At 40.3% G+C, this 21,670-nt stretch overlaps 1 protein-coding gene across 4 annotated transcripts in view; it reads left to right on the top strand.

Moving 5' to 3' along the window:
* Window positions 1–20,658, top strand: part of IMMP2L (inner mitochondrial membrane peptidase subunit 2) — an 855,648-nt gene extending 834,990 nt beyond the window's left edge. For all 4 annotated transcript variants that reach the window (XM_075065651.1, XM_032782923.2, XM_032782922.2 and 1 more), the window contains exon 6: window positions 19,974–20,658. In XM_075065651.1, coding sequence (XP_074921752.1) covers window positions 19,974–20,093 — 120 coding nt within the window. In that variant the 3' untranslated portion in view covers window positions 20,094–20,658. The remainder of the gene's footprint in view (window positions 1–19,973) is intronic.
* The last annotated feature ends 1,012 nt before the right edge of the window (window positions 20,659–21,670 follow it).

A 21,670-nucleotide genomic window follows, 5' to 3' on the forward strand; every position in this document is an offset into this window, starting at 1 on the left:
TTGTGTTGGCTGTGAGGAGGGTAGCTCTGCCACTGAGCTGTGTTGTTTCTTGAGCAAAGATTTTAAAGCCACACAATTCGATAGAACAAATGTGTTATTTAGACAGGTTCTGAGTCATTTTACGTTACTATCCCAAGGCACTTTGGCTTTACTATTCTCATACTTCCTCACTCCCAGAACTGTCATCTGGTATAATGGTATTTAATGAATTGTATTTAAGAACCTGTTTTCTCTAGTCAAAGGCACTCAGATTTCAACCCCTCCCCACGCCCCAACCTTGCCTTGATGATCCATCTGCAGGTGTTATTGTCTGGCTATACCGAAAGAAGGACAGGAGACATTTGACATGGGTTTAATCAGGCTGCAATTTTTTTTATTAGATGTTTGGTACTACCTGGCAGATAAAAGTGTTCAGTGCAGGTAACCCCATGTTTATTCTGTAATTCCCTGGAGGGCTTTTACCAGCTCCCCCTCTTTTTCCATCCAGGTTCCTCCAGCAAATCCACTACCAGGACCTTACCATCCACTCCACCCCCCCCCCTTGTAGAAGGGTTAAGGTGGGCTATAGGAAAGTGAGGGGGGATGGCTCCCTGATGCACCAATCGTAGGAGTCCCCAACTGCCCCCCATTCATTCTTTCAATGATCATTCCAAGCCATTTACCCGGTCACTGTGTCACTTTCTCATGGAGTACCTGCACTGGACCCCTACCCTACACATAAATAATGAGTTGCGACATATGGCCTACTACTCTTCATGCCAGGCATGAACAGAGCTATTCCTGAACCCGCTGAGGGGGAGATAAAAAGCCCATGACTGCACCCAAGCCTATCTGGTGATAAGGGAAAAATTGCTTCCCAGATCCCTAAAAAAGGGGCATCCAGTGTAATGCCCACAGCAGGTCTTGACCAAACCTGGTATTTCACCACCTAAAGGGGAGGGGGGAGGGTGGGTGCTGCTTCAGCCTCCTCCGTGTAAAAGGGAGGCTTCGGATGCAGAGCCACCCCTTTTAAACCCTGTATTCCTAGGGGATGAGTCAGTGACCACACTGACCCTTCTGCCACAGTTTTCATCTCCCCACCCAGCCATAAAGCACTGTTCCCTTCATTTGGTCAGCCAGCCAAATACACTCTCAGCCCCCCTGCTTAAAGGTGCAGGGAAGTCATTTGTTTTTAACTTTGCACACAAAAAAAAGGAAGACTTCTGTTATACTTTTTCTGAGGAAAAAACAATTATTAATGAGGCTGAGAAAAAACAATTATTAATGAGGCTGTAGTATTAGTGTATGTCTGTGTAAGGTTGGCTAGCTCCCAGCACTAAAAGAAGGAGGAGAGGCCAATGCTCTAGGTTAGCCTCAGCCTCTGTGTCTGATTGACAGGGCAGGCAGACTAATCAGGGAGTCAGAACACCAGGGAGGTCCTGTCGTCCTCCATGTGAGCTGGAATTACCTGGGTCAGACAGAATGGGGCCGAACTAAGGAGAAAGCAGGGGCCCAAGCTGAGCTGGGGAGCAGAGCTGTGCCGGTGCCAGAAAAACAGCCCAGGAAGCAGGTCAGAGTTGGGAGCAGAATCACAGAACCAGAGGCACAGTCCAGGGAGAGCAGATCCTGTGCTGGGAGCAGAGCTGCAGCCACAGAGCCAGGTGTGGTGAGCAACTGGGGCCAGCCAAGGGGGGACCGTGGGCAAAGGGCCCAGCACAGAAAGACACCCCCAGCCAAAGGTCCTTGCAGGACAGACTGGGAGGGGGATCTTAACTCGACAGGGGGCTGATGCTGGAAAGAAGGATCCCACCACCATTGCAAGTGTCCAACCTGGCAACATCCCTGCAGCACAGCCAGGGCCTGCGAAGGAGGCCTGGGGCCTACAAGGAACAGACTGTGAAGTGCCCTGATGTCTAGAGACACTGTTTGTAATGTTCCCTGCCACAGAGCAGGGTGATGTGTTTTCCTTTAACTTTTCCCATTTTTCCTTTTTTTTTTTTTAAATAATTGTTAACTAAACAACTTGTATTTGCTTTAAATTGTATGAAATGATCAGTGGGCCAGGGAGGTGCCCAGTGCAGAGAGAGTACCCCAGCGTGGGGACACCCTTGCCTCTGTGCCAGGTGACCACAGCAGGGTCGGGGGTCAAGCCCCCCAGGAATCCTGGGCCCAGCCTTGTTGGGGTTACGAGGACTCTGCCAGACAGGAGAGTGGAAGGGGAGTCCTCAAGGGTAGGGAGGCCTCTGGTAAAGGAAGTGGGAGCAAGGACTCAGATCCTTTCGCTAGCCCACTTTACCGGGGTAGTGCAGAAGCCAGGAAAGTTCCCCACAATAGCAGGACCATTCCCCTGCTTACATCTACGCTGCAACGAAAATCCTCCAGCACTGAGTCTCAGAGCCCAAATCAATTGACTCAGGCTCATGAGGCGCAGACTGCAGGACTAAAAATAGTAATGGAGATGTTCCCACCTGGGTTCGAACTCAGGCTCTGAGAGACAAACAGACAGACACATACACGCCATGAGGTTTGAAAGCCTGGGCTCCAGCTCAAGTGGGAACACCTACACTACTATTTTTAGCGCCGCAACCCAAGTCAATTGACCTAAGCTCTGAGACATTGTGCTGCATGTTTTCTTTTCAGTTTAGACATATCTTTAGAGACTGTGCACAGATCCTGCAGCAATGAAATCCAGTGGAGTGTTGCCATTGACTTCAGTAGGTTTGGGATCAAGTCCTTTGGGAAGTGAGGCCAACTTGTCCATTTTTTCATGCTGCCTGATGTCTTTTCTCTATTTCATATCTTCTGTTATGGAAAAAATTAAATTTGTCAATTTAGGTTTAAGTTCCCAATTTACTAGAAATCTCATTAGAAGAGCAGAACTCAGGATTTCTACTATTCAGGAATGGTACTAATATCAGAACTCAAATACTAGGCTTCATTTGGTCTCAGATTTGAAGCCTGAGCTCTAGCCTAAACCTAATCCAGATCCAAGTATTCTGGCTTTATCCAAATAATCATAATGGCTTGATCCAATGATCACTTCATTTCCCAGTTTATATGTTAGGAATCAAAACATTCTTAAATTCCAGACCAGAGTTTTCATTTTTCCATCCACTGGTTCTACTTTTTTCCCCACTGCCCTAAATGGCTGGAATTATATGTTTGGACAATCAGAAACCTTACTGTACATAATGTATTAGCCTTTGAAAAGGTGAGTAACACTCAGATTTTTGTGTCAGATAAGGTAATTCATGGACATGACCAGTTGATTTAGTCAGCTGCTCTAAAGAAGGCATATTAACACTGCACACCCTAAGTTCAGACAAATTTGAACCATATAGAACTGAATCAGAAAAAATGCCAAAAGAATGCATAAGCCCTGGATAGCAATAATAATAGCCCTGTTGCCAAACATTCCTCTTCTCCCTCCTCAATGGATGTGTAGCCTTGAATACTTAATATAAGGGCCTGACCCAACTCCCATTGACATCAATTGGAGTCTTTCCATTTGCTTTGATCAGACTAGGGATTCAATGCTATAAATTCATAGTTCGAGGTGACATTTCATCTGTACAGTTATACCATTATTCTAAAGGAACACAGGAGTATACTTTGGCTGTAAATAGTTTTGTTTTTTTCATCAGGAGAGGGTTAGAGTTTAGACCAGCAGTCACAGGAGATGCTGCCATTTTTTTAAACTGCAGACAACTGTCACCATTATGGATTATAATCACAATCAACAAAAGAGAAAAAACCCTAATTCGATGTGTGTGTTTAATTCCATTTTTAAATTTTACTTTATTTCCTGCTAGTATGTTTAAACAATCAGAACATTGTTTTTATTTTAGTATTTGATTTATTTATTCTTATTTCAATATATTCACAGACTATTAACAAGCATGAAGTATATTGTCTGTAAACTAAACAAAAATTCAAATACATTTTTACAGAAGTAACTCTAATGCTTAGTATTAGCATTAATATATTATAGTTTTTTTCATTCTATGCAACTCGGTTATGAAGAATAAAGTGCATTATATTTCTGAATGAAAATATTTTAGAGATGGGGTCAAACCAAAATTTCCCCAAACTTTGAAGGCTGAGGGGGTTTTCAGAATCCAAGCTCTTAAAATCCTTTAATGTCCCAATGTCATGAGAATCTTGCAACGTGCTGATTGATGCAGTGACACCCAGTTCACTAAGTATCATTGTACTGTGTCTCCAGATGCTGGCATCCTAGTGAGGAGCAGAATTAAGGGTGTATGAACATTTTGTAGGGCAAGTGCTACCTTAACTATACACTTCCTGGTTTTCTTATATTTTAACACCCAACAAGGGATATGCTATGGGACCTAAAATGAGTGTTTCCTGGTTGACTAACATTTGAGTTTATTGTGTCTGTGTCTCATATTCTGGAAGGCTAAAGGGAGCGTTTGTGATGGCAGCAACCTTAACTCTGTCTTAACAAAATATTTTTTGTAAGTGAATAAGTAATACAAGTCACTTTTTGGTTACTAACTTGAGCAACATATCAAGTATAAAATAATGTGACATGTCGTTGGACATGTTGTTGTCTGAAAACTATTTCTGACATGGCTTTAGGATCCAGTCATAAATTATTTATAAGATATCATTTTAGATTATTTACAGAAAGTTTTGAGTGCTTTCTTGTTCTGATATTGTTTAGCGTCCTAAAGAGTTGCTGCTAAATATGGGCGTTAATTTTGCCTTGGCTCTAAGTAACAAATCATAAATGATATTCATCATACTGAATGAACTTTTATTGTGTAGCAGCCATAAATTCAGTAGAACAACTAAGGCAAGGCTTGATGTACTGTAGATTTCAGACATAGAGTCTGATTCTCTGGTGCTCTGTACCTTGGCTAGATCCTTACACAAAATCAGAGTGGTAGCATTTTACACGCACATTGCACTAATGTAAATGACTGCACAACATACCATGTATTGGGGATAAAGCCTGTAACCAGTTGTTTGTTTTTTTACCTTTATCCTAGTTTTGAGGAAAACCTTGGCTTTTTAGAGAAGGGCTCTGCTTCTGTCTAATAGGTTCGTGTATTTCAACAAGTTACTTTAGGTTTTTCATTAGTAAGTAGTTTCTGATGATGAAGGTATTGATTGTAATTCTGTAGTTTAGGCTGCACCGAGCTTCTTATTTATGTGTATTTTATCATAAAGAGCTAACTAGGATAAACTGATTTTTTTAACAGAAATTGAATATGTTTTATGATGTCAGCTTTTTAAAAAATGAGTTAAGGTTTTGGTTTTATTGTGAGAATGATCAACATATGTTAACTAAATTCCTTGTGCCTAAAATGTGTAATTTTCTGCTCTGGATACTTGTTGTTATAATAAAGGCCCCCTGATTCCTCCTTCCTTCCATTTTCCACTTAGCCACTGGCTGAGCACAGAGGTGTGCGTGGAGCCAGCTGATTGGCTGCTGGGTGCCCGCTGGCCTATTTAAGCTAGCCATGGCTTTTCAAAAAGCCTCTTTCTCTCTGCTCTCTGCCCCACCTCCCCTTAGAAGCAGATTAGGAGCTCTACTGCTTATGATGCTACATTTCTGAACAATCTCCTGTTTTTAGGGAGGAAAGGGAAGGAATTTTTCACCTGAGACTAAATTGGTATGTGATCTGGTGGGTTTTTTTTACCTTCCTTGCAGCCCGTTGGAGGGACCGTTGGGTAGAAATGATACAATTCAAGGTTCATATAATGCAGTTAAAATTACTGACTTGTTGCAACTTGAGGCCCATGTGCTGTGTGGGCAAACGCTAAAAGGGCCAGCTCCCAGAGGTAAATGAGACTTGAGATGGTACAGTTAGACTTTGTACTCACAGAAGGAGAGTAGCCTGAAGTCTTTGCAGACTGAGGTTCCCCTATCACTCCACCCCACCCCTTATTTGAGAGGCAGAAAGGGAAAAGTTTTAACAACAGAGCTGAATCTGTAAGGAGGTTCTACCCTGAGTTATTGTTTAGTTTGTGGTTAAAGCCCTGTAACTCTCAGTGGAACAAATTAAAAGCCTGGTATGTGAGAGCAGGCTGAGGACAGTGTGGTGCCCCTCCCCAAGGTATAATTAATGAAGTTGCTGGCTGCCATTTAAACCAATCCCATGCATCTGTCATTAATTTGCCTACTTGTCCTGGTCAACAGCTACCTGTAGCCGTCTTTCCTGGCACACTTGTGGGAAGGAGGTTCTAAGCTGGGCTGCTAGGATGTCATCATAGAATCAGTGGCTCAGGGAGTGGAGTTATGGTGACTGGGAAGTATAGCAACAAAAAAACATGCTCAGAAATAATCACTGTCAAAACTGATTCTTGACAAACTATATGTCATTGAGCAGTAGTTGTGTGGGGATCGGAAGGGATGGGAATGAAACTATTCGATAGTGGTGGAATAAATTAATGTCGGTGCAGAATTTGGCAGTTGTTGCAGTGGACTTTTAGAGATTGTTATTGGAGAATTTAGGGGTAATTATTGCTCAGTTTGATCCCCTTGTGCTGTTCTGTCCTCTTCAGAGCTTGATCCCCCTACCTGAAATCCTAGGACTAGTCAGAGGTGTGTCCAAATGCAGTTGGCATCTGCCAGATTTCCATTCTGTACTGGGAGCTGCAACAGGGACAACAGATTTTCTCAATCTTCAGAAAGTCATCAAAGTTAAAATAAAATAAAAGTTCAAGCAACTCTGAACTCACATCTAAAATTATGATTCTATCTACGTCTTACTTAATTCCAGCTCCCCTCAGATTCTTGCCCTTGACCTGGTTTTCCTTCAGTTCTTATAAGAAACACATTTTCTTCTATCAAAAGATACATGCTTAACCTTTTCAAATTCTTTATTTAAAATGGCATGATTTTGACTCACAGTATGTAGTTCCTCCTCAAAGGTTAAAACTATGTCCTCAAGTCTGGAAACATAGGGTGTGTATGCCTCCAGTTCTTCTTCTTTCTTCAAGTGTATTAATGGTGTATAACATCATCTGGTGTGAGACTTCTGAAGAGAAGGCTACTTCTCATTCACCTCTGTCTGAGTGTGACTTCTTACAGATTGGAGACTGAAAATACAGAAGGAGAATGCTGTTATACTGGGGCCCAGGGCACAGGGCACTTACTGCTATTTGCTATACAGAAGCTTTGGTGACTAGTTTGCCTTTTCAGGGATCTTCCTACAATAACCCAACAGAAAAAGCACAAAACATCACTGTGAAAAGAAGACAGTATAGTTTTTACCAAGGACCAAAATTCCTAAGCAAAGATGTTTAGTAGCTGAGGAACAGGAGCCCCCTGGAAATAGTTCTGCACACCTCCATTAGTAAAGTAGCAGTTTCAGCTGCAGTCTCCCCCCCCTTACCATAAGAATAGCTGATATGATACTGTGACTCTTAAGAGCTAACTAGTACATCTGCGTTCTATTATTGATGGTCTCAGAAACAGCTTGATTTTGATATGTGGATCATCTACTTTATTTGTAAGACTCTCAAGATCCCTGAAACATAATAAAACTTCACAGTGAATGTACAGGAGCCCTAGATTTTTTTTTTCTAGAGTAGAATAATGAAGATTTGTCTAATCATGTGATCTATGCATCTTATTATTTCTGTTTCCCCCGCTAATTTCTCAAATGAAATTAGAACTCCAGGCATTGCAGAAACAGTGATGGATAAGCAGCATGTTGTTGATCTAAAATGTGATTTCAAGCCCCAAAGTATTAAGATACAAAATAACTCCTGAGTTTTACAGCTGCCAGAGGCAAGTGTATATTGAATAGATTTGTGTAACTTAATAAATCAAACATTTAAAATTCAGTTGCATTTAGTTGATATTTTGATAAGAAGTGGAAGAGCTCTATGTAATGATTTACAGCATAACTGTGTCACCAAGTACTGATATTTGGGTCTTTCAACTTTCAGATGTGCTAATCCTTTCCCCATGTAAGTAACTTAAGAGCACAATTTCTCCAATATGTGTAAATACTGAGAAATTCAGTAATTTAAGAGGTTAACAAATTAAGATCCAGTTAGCTCAGAAACAGAATGTAAAACTGATTTATTTTATCTTGCTTAACTGTAAGAATGTGTTGAAGTGCTTTGCTGAATAGAGATGAGATTACTCATGTGCTTCAAGTTAAGCACATGGTGAAGGCTTTGCTGAAGTGGGGCTTAACTGCACAAGTGTGATTACAATAAAATATTTATTAATTATGCAAATAACTGAATTCATTAATCTTCCATTGCAAAATGGTGGACAGCTCTCTGTGTGTGGATTAAAAGCAGAACTTAATACCTCAGTGAGAAAAAAATAGTGTTTTAGCACAAGGTGGTAAATTAAATGCAATTATAATGTATGGAGAAGGAGGGAGATATCCATGTTACGTATTTTATGTAGAGCATGTCTCTCAGTTTACCTGCCTGGTGTTATTCCTTCTGACTCCACAGTATTAAAGCAAAGAAGGTAGTTAGGGAGAACAAGCAGGAAATGAAATAGACAGAGATAAGATACCTCCAGAATGAATACCGAGGGTCTTTTAAAGAACACTGGGGGACTGTTAATCAGGAAATGCTTACCTACCCAGCTCTAGCCAGGTTAACACATTTATTTTCCCAAGGTCAGAGCTTAATATCAAAGGGATACTAAACCATTAAACCCTCCCACCTATTTCAGAAGAGAGCATCAACTGTTGGAGGTGAGACTGAGAGAGACTCACTGCCAGAATACAATAGCACAGTTTTTCTCCTGGCCCAGATGTAAGATGTCTGGGCTCAGTGGGATATACCAAAAACTTTCAAGCAGTGGATAAGGTTTAGGTAAGACACAGGCATATAGGATTTTGTTGTTTTATCCATCTTCACTGTCTATTATTTACCTTTGGGTGAATAAACAAGAGGTTTGTTTTGATAAAACTGTTTTGAGTCACTTTAATCAGCCAATGGCCACAGGCTCCTGAGACAAATTACCTTGCAGGTATCAAACACAGCAGGACCTATCATTTTTACATGAGTCAGAAACAGGGGTCTGTAACTAACAGATCCAGTCCAAGAGTGGCTGGACCATAGTGTACCACCCTTGAGCGGGGAAGGAAGCTGAGCATGTCGTCTCAGGCATGCACTCGAGAGGGCCTGCAAAGGGGTCTAAGACTTTAACTCTGACACTATACATATATTTCTCATTTATAATAGGAAATATTTTATTACTGCCATTGACTGATGAAATAGAAAAGATGGTTATATAAAGTTTAAGATTTTATCTGGATATGAAATGAATAAATATGATAGTCTATGCCCTTAAACACTACATAGTAAAATATCAAGGGAATGCAATATCCTTTCTTCTCAGCCTTCACTGATAGAATATGTGGATATGTGAAATGTTAGGGCACCATCAGGTGATACTAGTTCTCCAGATAATGTAGTCCATGAAAACTGGCTCTGTCTGGAGTTGAGCCAGGGATGAATTTGGCCCCCTATATTTCTAGTCAAGAACATACTTGAATTATTGATATACCAAATGTGACTCCCATGCTCAACAAGCATAGAAAGCTGCCTTAGCACCTCAATCTGCCTACACTCTACATTCATACAGTGGGGCTCAAATTCTGAGAGAGGAGATTGCCTCTTCACCAGTCCCTTTGCTACCTCCCACCAGAAGTGAAAGTAAGCTGGTATGGTCCGGTACAGCATACCAGCAAGGGCCAGTACGCCGTGCCAGACTGGACTGGCTTCTCCGGCTGTGGGGAGCCCTGGGCTCTTTAAATCACTGCTGGGCCCTTTAAATCACCTGCAGGGAGCTCTGGACCCTTTAATTGCCTCTGGAGCCCTGCTGCCACTCGGGTAGCAGCGGCAGGGCTCCCTCTGGTGGTGATTTAAAGGGCCCAGGGCTTTGGCTGCTGCGGAGAGCCCCGAGTCCTTTAAGTCCTTGCCAGAGCCCACAGTGGCCAGAGCCCCGGGCCCCTTAATTTGCCCGTGAGCCCCGGGGCTCCTAGCTGCCTCTGCAGCTGGTAGTTCCAGGGTGATTTAAAGGCCCTGGGGCTCCCAGCCACAGCAAGAGCCCCTGGGCCTTTAAATCTTTAAAGGCTCTGCATTTTCTGGTTGAAGCCATGCCTCAGTCAGGACTCCGGCATACCGGAAAGTTCTTTAAGTTACTTTCACCCCTGCCTCCCACTAGATCCCTGTGTGAAAGGAGGGTCTTTCTTGCTGAATGACAGCTGGAAAGGACACAAGAAAGTTAATTTCTTCTGCGCCCTACCCTGCACCTAATCATCCTTCAAGGTATTTAAACACTCTTTTGGGCTGTCTATTTTAGCTATGGGATGGGGGGGAATCAAATATCTATTATGGATATTTATCTGTTTCTCCCTATAAATCTTGCCGCTCAGTGAGAGTATGTATAGATTGCAAATGGTTTTGATAGAATGTACCATTTTCAATGAGCTGTGGGCATCTTCACACAGAGACCTATATCAGAAAGTCTTTTACAATTTTAATAACATATCATGCAGCTATCTAATGACACTTTGATATCCTAGCTACCCATCGAATATCTGCTCCCTATTGCTTTTCAACAGCATGTTTTCTGTAAGCCAGACTGCTTTTGTATGTCATTATATAAGAAAATGTAAACAAGCCTCACAGTAGGGCTTTTTGAAAGATTTAATTAAATGGAATGGTCTACTGAGTGTTTTTTTTTCCTGACAAGTACGAGAAAATCAAAATGATTCTGATAAAAATATCCAAAGAGCATGATACACGTCAGTCTAAAAACAAGAACTTACATAGTACGAAAAAACTGGGAGAACTATGAGCGATTACAGATCTGTTTGCTGAAACCTACAAATGTGTTCTTTTGAAAATTTTAAAACAATTCACCTACCTTTTAAAAATCTCCTTTCTTACCAGGCAAAAGCTGTAGTATCCTAAACATGCTTTTCCAACTTGTTTTAACAAGGATAAAATGTCTATTATCACACCTAGTTTTTATTAACACACGTCTTCTTGAACTAGCAGCAAAGAGTCCTGTGGCACCTTAAAGACTAACAGACATATTGGAGCATGAGCTTTCATGGGTGAATACCCACTTCATCCAACGAAGTGGGTATTCACCCACGAAAACTCATGCTCCAATATGTCTGTTAGTCTTTAAGGTGCCACAGGACTTTTTGCGGCTTTTACAGATCCAGACTAACATTGCCACTCCTCTGATACTTCATGAACTGGCTACTCATACCAGAGGAAACAAATTATGATGTCATTGGTCATGATGTCATGTGTATAGTTGGTAACACTATTATATTGCACTAGGGCCTAGAAATCCCAGTCAGGATCAGAGGGCATGATCAGGGAATAGTAATTCTCTGAACAGATTATTCTGTTTAAATATATCTGAGAGGTTGTAAGTTACTTCAGATGTGAACCTAGCTAGTATCATCTGTGCCTTTGTCACCGCAGGGTTAGACTGCTGAACAGTATGATTTACAGGGGTTGTCAGTTAACTTCCAGGCAGAATGTAAGGTAGTGAAACAAGCTAAATGGTGTGGGACCTATCTGCTTAGAGACTTTCTCTCTTTCAATGCCGGATACTACCACAGTTATCATCAGTGGAAACATTCAAGTTGGAACTTTGGGGTATAAAACAGAGGAAGCTACACATAGGATGCTGTCCACTAAGGGTTCCTTAACATCGAAATCCACTCCTCTCCTTGGTCCTAAATAGTCATAATTTGTTACCATTCAGGGCATGTTGTAAGGACCATCTACTTTCCTGGGCTTTGGTGGCAGATAGTGGGAACAGAGGGAATGGGCTGCTAATTTGTTTTTTTAATCATGGGTGAAGATTAAGTGATGATGCTTACTGGGATGCTTTATTTTATTGTTTAATTTTGTATGTGATTTTAAATGGATCAATTTAAATGGAGCTTTTGATAAGTCCCAACTTGTTTTAAAAATAAAAATAAATAAGTACACTCCATATGGGGGCTAGATTTTGAATTCATGCACTAAGCAAAGCTAGTACGCAATTCTACAGCTTGTATCTTGGTGGGACCATTGTAACAAGGGTGCTCTATGATCTGCACTGTCTGCCGGTTGCTTTTGGATGAGTTTAAGATGTAAAGTTTGCCCAGTAAAGCCATAAATGGCTTGAGAACTGCCTAACTAAAAGATTGTCTGTCTTCCTGTGTTAGGGATGTTGATCACCAAAGGCACTTGAGCAATACCACCCTGAGTTAAACAAGTGAGAGGCATTCTTTGTGAGAATCTGTTTTCTTTGGTGCTTCCCCCCTTTGATATGAACTAGCCAGTACCTCTTGACCTTGAGGGCATGTAGCAAAGCGTTTTTATTCTCCTCAGCTTTTGAGCAGTTAAGGAATTCTGAATGTGATGAGTGGTGGATAGATTGTTTGTTTGTTTTTGTTTTGCTTGCTCATTGTTGGATGTGGGTGAAAGTGTTGGACTTGTAAAACATAAGATTAGTGTGTTTAAATATTGACGAGATCACCTAGAGACTAGTATGGACACCCTTTAATCTTTTCTCTTCTGAATTGAAATAAAAAAGAATATAGGCATCAATATTAAAAATAACTTCCTGGAATAGTGCTGTAGGACATCTCCTGTTAGCCACTCAGGAACTGGAAAATATGCATACTAACTAATATAGAACATAGTGTGTGTGTGTGGGGGGGGGGGGCAGAATATTATTAATAGGGCATAAGGTCTGAGCCTGGGTGTATAAGATCCAGATCTCAGTTTTCTGTCAGAGAGTTCCTGGACAGGAAAATAACTCTTTTCTCAATAGTGAAAACTGACCCTGAAATATAACTCCCCCCTCTACAGTTTAAAAACTCAGTGAAAACCTGATTTGTATTTTAACCAATTTATTGAGCTCAGCAATGCTAGCAACACTCACACTAAAGACTGGTTTTCTAAGAGCCAAACTCTGCCTGACACTTGTGTGAGTTCATAGTGGAAGCAGAGGATGTAAGGAGTCGCTCCCACATTGTATACTCTTGAATATGGGCCAGACAGAATGACAGTTTATGGACTCTAAGCAGCATGGGAACAACTCTATCTATATTCCCTGGGGAGCACCCAGCATTACAAATGGAGATGAAGCAATGTAATCGGGTGAAAAATGTCACTTATACTGACATTCTCAGAAGGTACTGGTGCAAAGTATGCTTGACTAGAGTTCACACAGAAGTTTCAAAATTTGTATGTATTTCTGAATAATTAATATATACAGACTTGGGATATATCTGCTACATTCTATTTGAAGATGATAAATGTGTTGTAATGACAATTTGCCACCACTTAAATTACCAGTTCTTTACATTATTGAAATGCATATATACTAGTGCTTTTTAATCTGTGCTGTTTCCTGAAGACTACTAAGTTCAGTTTTTCTGTTGAGTAACATGACACAGTGACAGCCCTATTTAGGCTTAGTTTTGATGCATCAGTCAGTGAAATATTAAACAGCTCTAAACTATTAAATGATAATTTTTTTGGTATATGCAGCAAGCAAGCATATCGTGCTGTGCACTAAAGCAAATTCTGTCTTAATTTTTACAACTCTTTGGGCTAAAAATCTTTAAAATAAATAGTAGAATGGTTTATAAATCTTTCTGTAGGCCTATCTAGAATAGTAGTTCTGTTAATCATAAGCAATGAAGAATCTTACAAGTAATTTCTAATAAAGTTGTACTTATTGGAGATGAAATACTAACACTAAAATATTGTAAATTAACCTCAGTTTAAAAAAAGGACTTTTGAAAAGACAGAGGAAGAAATTGAAAAAGAACATGACTAGTTATTGCTGTCCTCTCAATAACATATCCTTGACAATTCCAAGAATTCAGTGCATTCAGCCAAAGGAATATATTTACCAGGCCTTTTTGTTAATGTATCTAAATCAGTCAGTGGCATTCTTAGCTGCTTTCCTTATGAAAGTGGGGAAAAATCCTGCATATTGCATAATTTCCTTAACTCCACAGTACTTTGGTACTGTTATGAATGTAAGGGATGATAGGTTAACCAAGCTCTCTCTCTCTCTCCTCTGTAATAGCTTCATCTATGTGTGAAATTTATAATTTGGTAACTAAAAAATTCTTTGTTTTGCCCCTTTTATAACTCAGGCCTAATCTAGCCATTCAGCTCTGATTGACTAAGAGTACACAGCTCACTTATTTTGTTACTTAATTCACTATTCTATTTTGATTCAGTCAAGAATATGAACCTTATTAAGAATTCAGTGAGTGCCCACCTATTCTGATATGAACATCTTAATTTGCAAAGACACATTGGAATGGGATAGGTGCAATCGTTCTACAAATTTCAAATAGCTAGTCTGTGCCATACTGTGAATTTTATTCATTCTGAGAATTGGTCTTAGCATTTAGATTTTGAGCTCTCTTATATGGATATAGATATAGATGATGCATGCATGCACACACACACTCATACAGTACATATACAGCATTTTGGGTGTATCTATCCATCTCTATGCATATTCAGAATGTTAAAACTGGTTCTCGGAATGTATACTCTTTATATTTTGTAACAGAATACCTGTCTGAAATTCATATAATAATTATTATGACTACACTATTCCTGTATGTGTGTTTTGTTTATGAAGATATACACCTATCTCTTAGAACTGGAAGGGACCCCGAAAGGTCATCAAGTCCTGTCCCCTGCCTTCACTAGCAGGACCAAGTACTGTTTTGCCCAGATCTGTAAGTGACCCCCTGAAGAACTGAACTCACAACTGTGGATTTAGCAGGCCAATGCTCAAACCAGTGAGCTATCTGTTTGAAATTAAGATGATCCCATTAGAATACTGGGAACTCCAGATGAATCCTTGTTTGAGTCTACAGCAGGGCCTTTGAATGGAAACACTTATGTTATGCTTTATCTGTGTTGGAGCTAGTGCTGCAGCTATAATACTAACAAATCACTTAGTACAGGTTGAACCTCTCTAGTCCAGCACCCTCGGGACCTGACCGGTGCCAAACCAGAGAATTGATGAACCACGGGAGGTCAGTATGTAGCGAGTGGGCCTCTTTTTACTTTTATGTCGCCGAGATGAATAAACGGAACAACGCTTGCAACGCCACCTAGCCAAGGCTTACCAGCTCTCTTCATAACAAAGTCTTAATGTTGTTCCACAATTTTACTGTATTGGCACAAGGAAATAAGTAGAGAAAGCAAAAAACCATAAAATCATGCCGGACCACGGATGTTGCTGGACCTGAGAATGCTGGACTAGAGAGGTTCAACCTGTAACAAAATTAGTGTCCTGCATTCTTTTCTTCATCAGTTGATGGCTCCATTAGGTTTGACTTGTAGGAGTGGGGTAAGGCTGGGGAGAATGAATGAAGTTGTCAGTATGTTGCCTTTCTTCTTATATTTGAAACAAGCTTACTGCATTTTTATTTTGATAAACAAAGTAGCTTCTTGCAGTAGTAACAGCCAGCAGGATCATTTAAGTTGAGCAATCTGAGATGCCGTGTGCTTTTTAAATAAAATAATTCCTTAGTTCTCACCTTAGTGTATTTCTTACATGCATGAAAGAAGATCAACATTTGCTTCTTCTACTCTTGTTCATTACCACAGGTACTTCAGCTGGAAGAAGTAGTTTTTCTGGGATACTGCTTTAATCCACAGGATTTTATTTGTATTGAGCTTTTCTCCTGCTGCTGTACTTGGGCGAGGTTGATTCAAAGTTCAGCAGTGTACAAAAAATGAAATGTAATAGCAGTTTACTTTCTATTAAACTATGGATTTTTTATGAGGCTAATTTACTGAGAAAATACTCTGAGACAGTTTTACCCCTACAATCTAATATCAAAACCCAGTGTAATAGCCTTTCTTAAAGACAAACAATCTAATTTGACACATAGCTATCCTGCACAATACATTTTGGTTAGTATTATACCTGGAACACTAGCTAGTTGCTAAAATGTTTCCATTCTAAGATCCTGTTTTCAGTTGCTCCATAACTTTCCAAAGCATTCACCTTTGGGGCTGAAATTTTTTGTGTTTTTATCCCTTTGCATGCCAGTGTCCACTTCATGTGGCATACATATAGGGGTTGTAGTTGTTTGATGATATCCCATATGGGTTGCAGTGTGGGGAGATAGGGGTCAGCTAGGGGTATGCAGTTGGAGGGGATTTTATTTCTGTATTGAGTCAGGTTCAGGGCATTTGGGTGGCCTGTTCTATGATGCGATCTGCTTCTCTAGTGGAGTGTCCTTGCTCGGTGAAGATGGTTTTGAGTATGTTAAATAAAAGGACCAATAAAAGATACTACCTCACGCACCTTGTCTCTCTAATGGGACCAACACAACTACAACAACACTGGATAAAATTAACTTGTGATGGCTAGAATAGCTTCTTATGAACCTTCCTGCTGGCTGGAGGCCAGCAAAATGCATAACAACACTCTGGCCCCACCCTGAAACACCTCCTCTGTGGCCCAAATGCCCCCAAGATGCCATTGCAGAAAGGGGCCCAGATATGCCAACTTTACACCAGCCCAGGATTTCTCCATATTGGGGGAATTTTTCTTTGCCCTTTTAGGGCTGTTTTAAGGCCACTTTTGCAGTGATGTTTGTGGGGTCCAGGATTCAGCCAACAACGTTTAGCCTGAATATACCCCCCAAATAGTTAGACAAATCTAAAAGAACAAAAAAAATCCAAAATTGTCCACTGTCTATCACAAGGTAACAAACTGCAAGCAGGACATCTAAAATATAGCAAGAATTCCATAGAGTTGGACCTGCACATTACTCCTTTATTAAACTTATTTGAAGAAAAAAGTGTTTAATGAGAATATACTACGTCAGGGGAAAGAAACTCTAATTAGAAACAACAACTTTTATTGATCTTATTGTTTTATTTGTTCCAAGCTTGGGTGAATTTTACTCTTTGTGCTTTGTTTATCATTGTTTTGAATCACTTGGAATGCCTGTAGCATATAGATAGATTTTAACTCAAACTGAGGGGTTAAAGCAAGAGAGACATGTCAGACTCATAGGCTGGCATATCTTTTACAATGTTGTTTTCTAGGTGTTGATATATAACCTGTGGCATTAGTATTATTTCTTTCCAGTTTTGTTTTTAAAGAGTTTAGAGTTCCTCTCCGCCAATGGCATTCTGCAGGCTTCGCACAGTTTAAATACATATTAACAAGACTAAAAGACAAAACAAAGACTAACTCTGACTGATCTGGTTTTATCACTTTTAAGCCTGTAAGAAGTTTAGTCTTTTTAATTAGTGTTTCTCATGAAGAAGAACATTCTCATTAGACTTTTCTTCTTCAAATACAGCTCAATAAGGGAACAATGTGCTAAACTCATGCTGAGGAATTCGTGTTATGCTTTAGATTTTGTGCTTGTGGTTTGCTACCCTCTGACAGAAAGTGGACAATCCAAGATTCCCCTTACAGTCTATTGGAATCTTTAGTATAATTATAATAGGGTCCTAAGAGTCAGAGGTCAAAAAGGGATGGTTTCCTCTTGGTTCCTCATTGGAGTGTCTCAGTTAAGCTGTGTTCCCTGGTGCTGTTCTTTCTCACCTCATGGTCTGGTGCAGAAATCAGGATCTCAACCTAGTCTATGCCATTAAAGACCCAGGGATTGAGGGAGTAAACAGCAGAAGATGGCAAAGGAAGTCAGGGGGAGCATGCACAGTAGAAGTAAAATGGAGGCATGAGATATTGAGTGAGGGGGTGGAAGCAGGAGCAGCAGAGTGGGGAGTAGGAGCTGAATTTAGTCTTCCAATCCAGCGCTTTTCCAGAAATGCCTATTTAACACAGGATACCACTAGTCATGTTCCTCTGTAAATCAGCTTTATTAGGAAGAGGTTTTGTTTCTTGAAACAAGTTGGAAGATGGTCAGTAGAAGTAATTTTCAGGCATGACATTCTGTCAGTGTCATGGGGCAATTGGCCCTTTAAGGAGAGTCAGGGCCTAGCTTACCCATGGCAGCCCTCTAAAAACCATCTGGGGTAATTGGTTGCCCTAGATAGGTGTTTAATGTTCAATTAGTAGAGGAGCATCTGCACCCTAGAAAACAGGCTGCCTGAGCTCGGTCAGTGAGTGTGTTCAGGAGGAAGGTGCTTTGAGGAGAAAGGGCTTACAAGGGGAATGCAACCCCAGGAGAGAACAGGAATAACTTAAAGGGAGAAACTGGGAAGGATCCAGAGAGAGAGACTGTTCCCCCAGTGAAGGGAGTAGGAATATCCTGAGAGAAGGAGCTGGAGACTTTCCAGGGGAAAGGAAGAGCAGTTCTGAAGGAAGAAACCAGAAGTTTGCTCTCCAAAGAGAGTTGTACTGATGCTAGGATGATGAATGCTGCGGAAAGTACCAGAGTAAGTCCTTGCTTATATTTATATAAATTTCAGTTGTCAATAAATGAGCCCCTCAGAACGGGGTGCTCTTTAATACACAGAAGCTGTGTTTGGACTTGTCTGTACCTGGCTGAGGAGAAACTAAGGCAGGGTTCCCCCTTGACTGAACACTAGGGGACACGCAGCCAGAAGCAGAGTGTTCACAGTCAGATTCAAATATATTTTGACTCCATTATTTATGTTCTCACTGTAGATGCAGAAATCCAACTGAAATCAACAGGTGACCATGCACTGAAAGAATACAGGATAGATGAGAGAAGAGAACTTAGTCCTCCACATCAGTAGTACATTTTTGCTTCTTATATGCTGCACTGGTGATTGCATCCATTTTATTATTTGTAGCCAGCGCTGTAATAGGCATAATATAATGCAATTAACTAAGAGTGCAAATCCCTGGGATGATAGTGTGCTCCCATGACATCTAAACTCCAGTTAGTGGGATGATTAAAATAGAGACTATTCTGTATGCTCAAAACACCCAACCAGCTATCCAAAACAACAGCAATACTGAAATCAAAATGGAGCAAATCTATCAAAAAACAGCTTCCAAACAATGCTCACCCAGAAGCTTGGACTTAGTTGGCCTCCCCCTTAATGTAAAAGGAAAACTGCAGTGTTCCAAGGCAATCAGCAAGTGAAATAAGATATTACACAGTCATTTCAGTGATCTACCTTTGATTCTGTTAGATACTGTGGATTGTTAGCTAACCAAATTATATTCAAGTAATTCAGCACCTGCTTAATCAAGCTACAAAATATGGACTTAGATATCGGCCACTTCAACTTCAGTGATTTGATTATGTAGAAGAGAGAGATTGATGCATATACATCTAATCCTATGACATTAAATCAGGAAAATTAGCTAAAGATATTCAAAGGGATCTGTTTGGTGCGTATTTGCATAAAATGTGGAACTTATTTAATCAAAGAATTCTTTTTGTGGTGAGAAGTGAGGATAGAATTGAAGATACGTGTCTGTAGTTGTATTGGGTTAATAGTAAAGAGGCTAGGAGGTACCCAAAGTGTATTCTGATTAAATATAAATCTTATCTGGGAAAACTGCTTTTGCATTATAAGAGAACTAAAATTTGTGAGTAACTGTCAAGACTCAGAGCTTAAAGGCTACAGAGCATGTCTAATTATCAAACATGGGTTAAGTTGTTAGGTGCCAACATTTTTCATTTTATCCCTTAAATTAGCACATAGTCCACCAACATTCCCATATTTGGTGTCCAAATGTAGTGTTTTTGGTATTTTCTAACTAGAACAATAATAATGGCTTCTCTTCTTGTTTGCAGATATAAAATAAAAATGACTGAGTGAATGACTGTTAAACATAATGTGGGAAAACTCTGTTAAACTCCAGGGTCTGCAAAATTATTAGAACTTAAAATAAATCTTTTTAGGTATTTTGCAAATAGCATTTACTTTTCTCTTCCATTATGTCTGTAGCACAAGTCAATACAGTTCTAAATTCCTTACTTTGTATGCCCTTATTTCTCTTATAAAATCATTCACTATATATTTTTTCAAAATATAATCTTGTTACATTTTATTCATGTCTGTTGTTGGTGCAGGTTTCTCTTGGGCTTTTACATGCTCGTGCTACCCATATCCTGTGGCCTCCAAGGCGCTGGCAGAAGTTACAACCTATGCTGCCTCCAGAACGTACACCACTTCACAGTGATCAAGAATGACCTACATGTGCATGATGGAGAATGAAATATTGATGCTAGGATTAACCATCAAGAGGGGTAGCTGGTGTAACAGAACAAGTAAGAACGCCAATTGTACTATAACAGATACTGCTGCAGCAGAAATTCCCTTATGTTAAGGTGTCACTTTAAATCTAATTTTTATCTTTAATCTGTAACATCACATGGTGCATTATTTTGTCTTGGAGTAATTATTCTCTGGTTGTGGAGTATTCCAATGTTCAGTTTTCCAGAAACAGTAAAATATATGAGCCATTGTCTGTTCTAGTACTCCTGTTGATAAGACATTATTATAACAAGTCTATAAAATGTTTTAATCTTTTGCTTTTCATTTGTTTCTTTAACAGCTTGACAGATCCTTGAAAATTAATATTTTGTTAAAAATGTGATGTCAATCCAGTACTTCATCATTTCAGTTAAGTTTGAATATGTAGAAGCATTTACTCATAATATAACATTTTGAATTGCACTATAATTGTTGAAATTGAAAAAGCAGCATTTCTGTATATGAAAAGCGAATTGTACAATATGTCCATAAAAGAATAAAAATGCATCTTTAATCCAGTTTTTTCTTTTTCATTTAATGCAGCTTGTTGTTTTTATTATTAAATTGAAAACATACTATTTTTAATTTATTTTTCATTAATGTTTAATATAAATATTTCTTTTATATCCATGTGTTGAGACAGAGTTCCGAACAAAATATAATACAAGTTACGCCACAGCATCTACACAAAATACGCTCTATTGGTTTCTTAAGTACAGTCGCTCAGTGTTAACAGTGATTGCCACATTTATTTGGAAATATCTGAAAAGGTCCTTTAATATTATAAACACATTCCTCTGCTCAGGGCTGGCTCTAGCCATTTTGCCACCCCAAGCATGGCGGCATGCTGCAGGGGGCGCTCTGCCACTCGCCGGTCCAGCGGACCTCCTGCAGGTGTCCCTGCGGAGGGTCCGCTGGTCCCGCGGCTCTGGTGGACCTCCTGCAGGCATGCCTGCGAATGCTACACCGGAGCCGCGGGACCAGCGGACCCTCTGCGAGGTCCACTGGAGCCGCCTGCCGCCCTCTCGTCAACTGGCAGAGCGCCCCCTGGAGCATGCCGCCCCAAGCACCTGCTTGGCATGCTGGGGCCTGGAGCTAGCCCTGCCTCTACTAATGCACAAGAAAGTTTCCAGAGGCCATATTATCAATGGAGGAGCCTTGACTGATTTCCATTGACACATTTTCAGTCAGAACCAACTTCATTTCACATGTACTGAATTTTACTGAGGAGATAGTTATTGGAGATAGCTGATAGAACTTGAAAGGTCATCAAGTCCAGCCCCCTGCCTTCACTAGCAGCACCAAGTACTGATTTTTGCCCCAGATTCCTAAGTGGTCCCCTCAAGGATTAAGCTCACAATCGTGGGTTTAGCCAACTAATGCTCAAACCACTGAGCTATCCAGGATTCGACAGCTAACACCTCTGCGCTAGAGTTATGCAACCTTTCTCATCGGACTCCAAAACGAGGTGAAACTAGGCCTGATGTTTGGTTTCAGTGCTAAGTGGAATTTC

This window comes from Chelonoidis abingdonii, chromosome 1 (genome assembly GCF_003597395.2).
Source record: "Chelonoidis abingdonii isolate Lonesome George chromosome 1, CheloAbing_2.0, whole genome shotgun sequence".
In the NCBI taxonomy this organism is placed as follows: Eukaryota; Metazoa; Chordata; order Testudines; family Testudinidae; genus Chelonoidis; species Chelonoidis abingdonii.